The sequence below is a fragment of the Rhagoletis zephyria genome, unplaced genomic scaffold (assembly GCF_001687245.7).
Source record: "Rhagoletis zephyria isolate East Lansing unplaced genomic scaffold, Rhagoletis_zephyria_1.1 Rzeph_scaffold_01780, whole genome shotgun sequence".
In the NCBI taxonomy this organism is placed as follows: domain Eukaryota; kingdom Metazoa; phylum Arthropoda; class Insecta; order Diptera; family Tephritidae; genus Rhagoletis; species Rhagoletis zephyria.
This window is the reverse complement of record NW_016158864.1, coordinates 9,234-17,698: the sequence shown is the minus strand read 5'-3', so window position 1 is coordinate 17,698 and position 8,465 is coordinate 9,234. Positions and strand designations below refer to the sequence as shown.

At 40.8% G+C, this 8,465-nt stretch overlaps 1 protein-coding gene across 1 annotated transcript; it reads left to right on the top strand.

Annotated features, from left to right (window-relative positions):
* Positions 1 to 1,870: 1,870 nt before the first annotated feature.
* Positions 1,871 to 4,143, top strand: LOC108365130 (uncharacterized). The gene is made up of 3 exons (XM_017619088.1): positions 1,871 to 2,908; positions 3,097 to 3,661; positions 3,731 to 4,143. The coding sequence occupies exons 1-3, from the start codon at positions 1,871 to 1,873 to the stop codon at positions 4,141 to 4,143; spliced, it is 2,016 nt and encodes a 671-aa protein (XP_017474577.1).
* Positions 4,144 to 8,465: the final 4,322 nt, after the last annotated feature.

Sequence of the window (8,465 nt, the reverse complement as noted above, 5' to 3'; positions counted from 1 at the left end):
AATAAATATTAAGATGGGTTGTTCCGGAATAGAATGCACGACATATTCATTAACATTATAAACCATCAAAATATTTTGATTCTATTTTTAAATCTTATTTGAAAAGGATTAATGCGCAACACTGAGACTGGGCGAACTTAGTACAACTACGCGGCCGCCTGAAAGGCTCAATTTCGCGCACGCTGGCCTACGCAGAAAGGCCACCGGTGGACTGCACAGTGGAAGATGTGTCTTCGCGCTTGGAACGTTTACAGGAGCTCTGGGAAGAGTTCACCATCATAACCACAGCGATGTATAAGTTTAGCAATGAAGCAGATTATACAGATCCAAACGCGGACTTTGAAATATACGAAGACAAGGTTATGTCAGCACGTGGTCGGCTTCGCACATTGCGTAACGAGTTGCAACCACCGGTTAAAGAAGAGCAGTCAATCTCTCTTGCGAAATTAGTTGAACAGCAAGCATCATTTTTGCAACAGTTCACGGCGGCGCCCATACAGGCAGCTGCACCCAAAGAAAACGACTTGCAAAAAATTATTATACCGCCGTTTACGGGCTAGTATAAGGTGTGGCCGTCGTTTAAAGACCTCTTTGTTAATGCTGTCCATGAAAAAGCTAACCTCACTAACACGCAGAAGTTCCACTATCGGAAATCGTTTTTAAAGGAAGAGGCCGCGCAAATGTTAATGCATATTCCAGTGACTGATAAGTCTTACGATACGGCATGGGCACGGTTAAACGAATGATGCGATCGACCGCGTCATATTGTCGCATTATTTATTGAAACCTTTGTGGCGCTGCCCTCAACCATTAATGAGGACGTAAAAGCTTTACGCAAAATTTCTGATGGTGCCAACGAGGTTATACGAGGCTTGGACGCTATCGGAAGGGGTGAGCGCGACTGCTGGCTGATCTACTGGCTGGAGTCCAAGTTAGACACTGAATCGAGATGTAAGTGGATTGAGGAGAGCAAAGAGGTGAGTGTGCCTACAAGTACTGAATTTTTTAAGTTTTTGGACTCTCGCTGCGATGAACTTGAATTGGCACACCCAAAGCCCTCTTCAAATGGCAAGATCTCCCCACCATCCAGCAACAAATCACGTAATTCTACCGCACGGGCATTTGTTTCCATCGACGATTGCAGCGCAACTCATAAATGCATCAAATGCGGTTCCACGAATCACACAATTCCAAAATGTCCAACCTTTTCAAACATGTCTATTCAAGATCGACGTCTGCTAGTCAAAGACAAATCGCTCTGTTTCAATTGCCTAAGGGCAGGGCATACGTCGAGTACCTAAGTTTCGTTGCAGATGTTGCAACCGACGACACCACACAATATTACACGCCGAGTCTTCTCTTGCGCCCACAACAGCAGGTAAACCTTGGTCTACCGCAGCTCATGTTTCACAGCCATCGTCTTCGTTCGTCACTCCTATTGACTCAGACGCACTTCCTGTTTCCGAAAAGTATCGTAAGGCTCTATTACCTACCGCACTAGTCAGCGTTCGCACTGCTCACGGTCACTTCATTCCATGTCGAATGCTAATCGAATCTGCTTCCGAACTTTCCTACATATCGGAGCGTTGTGCACAAAAGCTTGGCATTCCACGCTCACCATCTCGAAGCTGAGACAACGTGTGGTCGTATTTCCTTATTCATTAAGTCACGTGTGTTTGAAAATACCCTCGCCGTAACCGCTCACGTGTTAAGTAACATAACTACGAGGTTGCCAGCGACAACCATTGACATAAGCTCCCTAACGCAATTGCAAGGCATCCAACTGGCTGACCCCACTTTTCACATTTCGTCAAGAGTGGATATTCTTCTGGGAACTCAGCATGTCTGGGATATCTTCACTTTTAACAAAATGGCCGACGACGTCGGCAACCAATTCGCTATCTCGACAATTTTCGGCTGGGTTATCACATCTATTAATTCTGTGGGAGAAATTTCTTCCACCTCTTCCCATATTACGGTTTCGGATGTAGATCATACACTGCGCAAATTCTGGGAGATCGAGGAATCCAAACCACCTCTGCCAATGGAATCCGATGACCTTTTGGTAGAAGAACATTTTCAGAGTACAGTATGCCGCCAGACGGATGGCAAATATTCTGTTGATCTTCCTTTTAAGGGAAAACCACCGCATTTTTCAAACACCTCACAGGGAGCAGTGTCTGGGTTCCATGCAGTAGAACGGCGCTTGTTAAAGAATACGCCGCTCAGACATCAGTATATACAGTTTATGCGACAGTACGAGGCATTAGGACAAATGCAAGCAATAGAAGAATGTCATAGTATATCTAATGATGGTCACGTATTTTATCTACCACATCACCCAGTCCTCGGTAAAAAGCTTACGGTAGTTTTCGATGGATCATACGCTGACACTATGGGGGTGTCTCTTAACAGCTCGTTACATGCAGGGCCAAATATACAACGTAACCTGTTTGCGGTTTGCTTAAGATTTCGCTTTCATCAGTTCGTATTCACGGCGGACACTGTCAAGATGTTTCGCCAAATATGGATCTCTGAATATCATCGCGACATTCAAAGGATTATATGGAGGGAAAGTCCTGACTTGCCTCTTAAACATTATCGGTTGAACAGTGTTACCTATGGAAATGCTTGTGCACCATTTCTGGCAGTAAGCGTTCTGCAGCAGCTGGCTCATGACTCCAAGGAACAGTTTCCCCGCGCGAGTAGCATACTGCTGGAGGACTTTTATGTAGATGACGTGCTGACGAGGGCGGCCTCGGAGACGGAGTTAGTGGAAAGACGTGATGAGTTGGTTCAGCTGTTTAAAAGCGGAGGTATGGAATTGAGCAAGTGGGTATCCAACTCGACTCAAATCACTTCGTACCAGTCCGTTCACCATGAGATGTTCTCAGAAGAAACTACAAAGGTACTTGTTTGTACTGGAGCCCTGAGGAAGATACATTGACGTACCGAGTTCAACTCTCCACCACAGCTGTGGCTAGCAAGAGACACGTTTTGTCAGCTGCTTCACGCTTGTTCGATCCTTTAGGTCTCTTGCCTCCTATTGTAATGCGCTTTAAGGTAATGTTTCAAGCCCTCTGGCTCCAAAACCAGGGCTGGGACGATCCACTGCCTACACACTTGGCTAAGCTGTGGGCGGCATATCAGGAAGACATTCATCATGTACGCGATCTAACTATTGCCCGTTTCGTTCCTAATAGTGCCACCGAATGGGAGCTTCATGCGTTTTCAGGTGCATCACTTAAAGCATATGCAGCCGCGGTCTATTGCCGTTTCGTAAACGACACAGGCCAATCCAACGTTTCTCTGATAGCTGCAAAAACTCGCGTGGCACCATTGAAAACAGTTTGTTTGCCGCGGCTCGAGCTATGTGGGGCACTATTGCTTACATGTTTGGTTAAGGTCATTCTTGACTCAATGCCACACCGAACTATCAGAATATATGCCTGGTGTGACTCTATGATAGTTATGTCATGGCTTTCCATTCCTCCAGTAAGGTTGAAGACCTTCGTTGCTAACAGAACCAGTGAAATTCTGGATACCCTTCCACGGAACGTGTGGCACAATGTGGCATCAAAGGACAACCCAGCAGATTGTGCCTCACGCGGAATGTCAGCTGCTGCGCTAACAAATTTTGAGTTATGGTGGAAGGGACCAAGTTGGTTAAGCAGCGGGGAGAAACTCAACAATCTTTTAAGTAAGAACATTTTTCCCACTCCTCACATAGACCCAAACGTTACAAATGAAGTTAAAGGTACCACCGTTACCATGGTATCCATGAACGAAAACGATATATTAAACACTCTCATTGAACGTGTATCTTCGTGGCAGCGTCTTTTACGAACCCTTTCGTATGTGCATCGCTTTATTGACCGTTTACGCAAACGCGCTCCACACACCACATCAATAAGCTTGACCTTCGACGAAATTGATAATGCGCGTAACGTACTTCTGCGTCATGCCCAAGCCTGTTTCAAGGACGACATCGAGTCCCTGAAGTGCCAACAAAACATAATTAACCGCTCAAGAATCATTAAATTAACACCGTTCTTAGACGATAAAAACCTTTTTCGAGTAGGTGGACGGATCTCCAACTCCGACTTGGATATGGAGGCCCAAGCATCCGATCAGTCTACCTAAACGACACAAGATCACTCATACTATACTGACTTATGAGCATCATCGTCATCTCCATCCAGGAGTTTCAGCACTCTTCCTAATAGTACGACAGAATTATTGGATATTAGGGGCAAGGAATTTAATCCGAAGAATCACGCACGCTTGTTTAAAATGCTTTCGTCAACGGAATTCGAACACCCAGCAATTTATGGCTGACCTTCCTAAAATTCGTGTAAAACGAGCATTTCCATTCCAACACAACGGATGTGTTTACGCGGGACCGATAACCATGAAACTTTATCGAGGCAGAAACGCTCGTCAGTCAAAAGGGTACATTTGCATATTTGTTTGTCTCGCCACGACAGCTATCCATATAGAGTTGGTAACAGATTTGTCTACGGATGGATTCCTATCAGCACTTCGCCGCTTCATGTCACGCAGAGGCAAATGTACACAGCTGTTCAATGACAATGGACGCAATTTTTTGGGTGCTTCACGTGCTCTCAACGAAATGCACCAGGCGTTACTATCGCAGGTGCACAACGAGACAATTGCGGAAGTTTTGGCAGGAGAAGGTATTCGATGGAACTACATACCTCCTCACGCACCCCACTGGGGCGGTATATGGGAATCGGCGGTTCGATCTGTTAAACTCCATCTGCGCCGCGTCATTGGCAACACACTTCTTACAACTGAGCAACTTACTACTGTCCTGACGCAGATTGAAGCTGTTGTTAACTCCCGGACACTCGGTGTGACACCTGATACAGATAATTACTATTTATCACCTTCCCATTTTCTTATAGGGCGTCCGCTTATTATGGTACCTGAAGGTAGTCTACAAGACATACGCGAGAATAAGCTCGACTACTGGCAACATGTTCAAAACATGTATCAAGGCTTCTGGCGACGCTGGCATAGGGAATACCTGACTTCTTTACAAAATCGACCTAAGTGGAATCGGCGCACGCCGAACATTGCTATCGGGGACATTGTTCTTGTAAAGGAGCCCAATACACCACCAGCGGTATGGCCTATGGGAAATGTAGTGGAAACTTATCCAGGTGCTGATGGCCTCGTACGAGCAGTCAGACTTCGGACCGCTCGAGGGGAAGTTACACGTCCCATCACCAAGCCATCCATTTAACCCTTATTCTGAAACGCTGTTTCAGTGGCTGCCGGGATGTTCCGGAATAGAATGCACGACATATTCATTAACATTATAAACCATCAAAATATTTTGATTCTATTTTTAAATCTAATTGTAAAATGATTAATGCGGCAACACTGACGCTTAAACGATTTTCTTGATGAACTGCACTACACGGCAGCACTGCTTTTACTAATTCTCTTTTACATGGCATTCGCATAACTTAAAGGAATCCATTTGCATTGTACCTGTTTATTCTCTCTCGGTCAAGCGCATTCCGGAAATAAAGTCAAGTTTTGTTAAAATTAGAATTTCGTTTTATTCATCAACATGGGTAATACTATTTTTCTTAGAAAATTGCATCGGAAAACAACAAATCAATCAGCTGTTCATAATACTTGCAACTTCTTGCTGGTTTTGCGTTTTCGTTTTTTCTTGCATATCTCTCTCATTGCGAGTAAATATTGGCTTACTCTCCGAAAGTTGGTTACTGGCAAGTTACTGGAAATTTTTTGCTGGAGAATACGAAAACATAACCAATGACTGTTAAAATTTGCTTGTGGAAGCAGGTTGGACCATGAGCAAATAGTTATAATTTTGGCAATTCATATTTCTCCCGATCAACTAGTAAATAAAATTATTGAATTCAAGAGAGTATAACAAACTACACACCAGAAGTATCGCGGATCCTTAAAAAAAGACTGCAATAATGCTCTTATGTTTTTTTGAAGTGAAACTTCTTAGGCGGCGGTATCGCAAAAATGGAGAGTGAAATTTTTAAAAGCTGAAAACGTTACATGAGTGAGAAGGAAGATATAGGTAGTATAGGGAAGGGGAAAAAAGAAATAAAGCAATGAATTACGGGTACGAGTACCCTCATATGTATATATGTATGTTTGAATGCACGTATGTATGTATACATATATATATGTATACATATTTATATATGAATGTATGAACGAACTCATTGCGCATTTCAGCTCTGCCGCTCCCAAGCAATATATGTATAAATGATGCAAGCGTCCATTCGTACATTTGTACATATGTTTGTATGGATATATTTATGATGAAGCAAACGTGCTTCGCTGAAGCACTGATGGGCATATGTATGTACTAATGGACAGCAATGTTTTCATGTATGTACATATGTTTGTATGGATATATTTATGATGAAGCAAACGTGCTTCGCTGAAGCACTGATGGGCATATGTATGTACTAATGGACAGCAATGTTTTCATGTATGTACATATGTTTGTATGGATATATTTATGATGAAGCAAACGTGCTTCGCTGAAGCACTGATGGGCATATGTATGTACTAATGGACAGCAATGTTTTCATGTATGTACATATGTTTGAATGGTTGTATGTATATATATTTGTATGTATGAACATATATTTGTATGTATGAACATATGTTTGTGTACATGTATATATGCATATATGTAGTACAAACGAAAACGAATCTAATAAGCTGCTCGTTGATATAAATGCGAACTGTACTGATTGTCAAAAATTATGTGTTTGTTGTAAATTTGTTCATGTTTGTCAGACATGGGCACTTTTTTGCCCACGCAGTAGCGGAAGTGCGAGCGCGGGCTGGAGAAAGGGAAAAACAGTTTACGGGAGGAAGGGTATGAAAAGTTGCGAAAAAATTATTTATATCCCGCCGACATCATGTTTATCGCAGTACGGCTGCGGTTATACTGACTTTGTGTACCAAACAAAGAGCATATGTTTTCCTCATAGGGCTTTCGCACGAGGCGATTTTTCAGGCAACTTTTAGTTGAAAGCAAAAATCGTCTCGTCCGAACGGCCTTTCAACTAATCGCTTTCAACAAAGTTGGTCGCCAGCCGAATTTGAGCTCGTTCAACTTTTTTTCCTTGCAACCCTGTGTTTGTTTACATTCTGTATCAGTGTTGGGAAATGAAATTGTTCCTTCAGTACGAAATCTATACAAAAAATGTACTTTTCGGCTATAAATTGTATACACTTTTTAATTCGCTCATATATTTTCTTAGTACATTCCCTTCAAGACCAATGATTTTATGGTATTCATGAGAAAGTTTTATTGTTTATGTACATACGTTTACGTATTTTGCACTTTTACAAATTGATTCCACGTGCACATGTACTGCATTTAACGCAAATATGTATGCACACATTTTCAGGTATACATCTTAACAAAAAGCATATTTAAGTTATTATTAATGGATAAAAGAGACATTTTCTTTGGATTCAGTACTAAAATTTGACATTTTAATAGAATTTCAAGTGCTTATCAAAACTTTACGAGAAGATTTGACCATTTATCTTAATATTATTCAATTTTAATTATTTTTTGTAAAAATACGCTTTATATTTTAAGAAAAGCCGTACAAATCCAAGGTTCAAACTTTGTGCAACATTAAAAAAACCAACACACTTTCGTAAAAATTTCGATCTATTTAATTCGATTTCCTAGATTTATTTTGAGTGTGTGGTTTTTTAGCCCATTAAATTTTAATATAACTAAGTTTTTTAAGATTTCTTTGATGAAGGTGTTGCTAGTTTTCTCCATATAAAAAAATCGTCGAACACACTTCGTATGGAAGAAAATTGCTGACATCGTCGACAAAAAAAAATGCCAAGTTCAACGGTAAGTCCCAGCTACTTTAAACTTGCACTTTATTATACTAAAATTGAATGGGCTAAAAACTAAAGAATATTAATAAAGCTCGAAATTTTTACGACAGTATGTTGGTTTTTGGATGTTTCGCAAAGATTTAATCTTGGGTTTATACAGTTTTTCTTAAAGAATACATTATAGTTTATAAACAGATAATTAAAATTAAAGAATAATAAAATAAATAGTAAAACCTTGTCAATATGTGAGTGCCGTAAAGGTATTATATTTAAGAAAATCTCTTCTTATAACTAACGAAGACTTTCTTTCTATATGAAGTTGACTTCGACATTTTGTTTTAATAAAACTTAGTATCGAAAAGTTTCTTTAAAAATTTGACTAGGCTATATTATACTGGTTCGTTGAAGCCATTTTTCAAAACTTACAAAGGTAAATACGAACAGGCGAACAAAAGAGAATACAAAAAATTTCTTGCTGTGAATTTTCAGAGCTATATATTTTTAGTATTCATTACAAAATTTTACTAAAAAGTACTGCGTAGTAGGAATGTATATTGTAAATGAAA

Coding starts and splice junctions, on each gene's coding strand:
- LOC108365130 (XM_017619088.1), top strand. CDS start 1,871: ATGGCCGACGACGTCGGCAACCAATTCGCTATCTCGACAATTTTCGGC. Junction 2,909..3,096: donor TCTCAGAAGAAACTACAAAG/GTACTTGTTTGT, acceptor CTCCAAAACCAG/GGCTGGGACGATCCACTGCC. Junction 3,662..3,730: donor GTTATGGTGGAAGGGACCAA/GTTGGTTAAGCA, acceptor CTCCTCACATAG/ACCCAAACGTTACAAATGAA.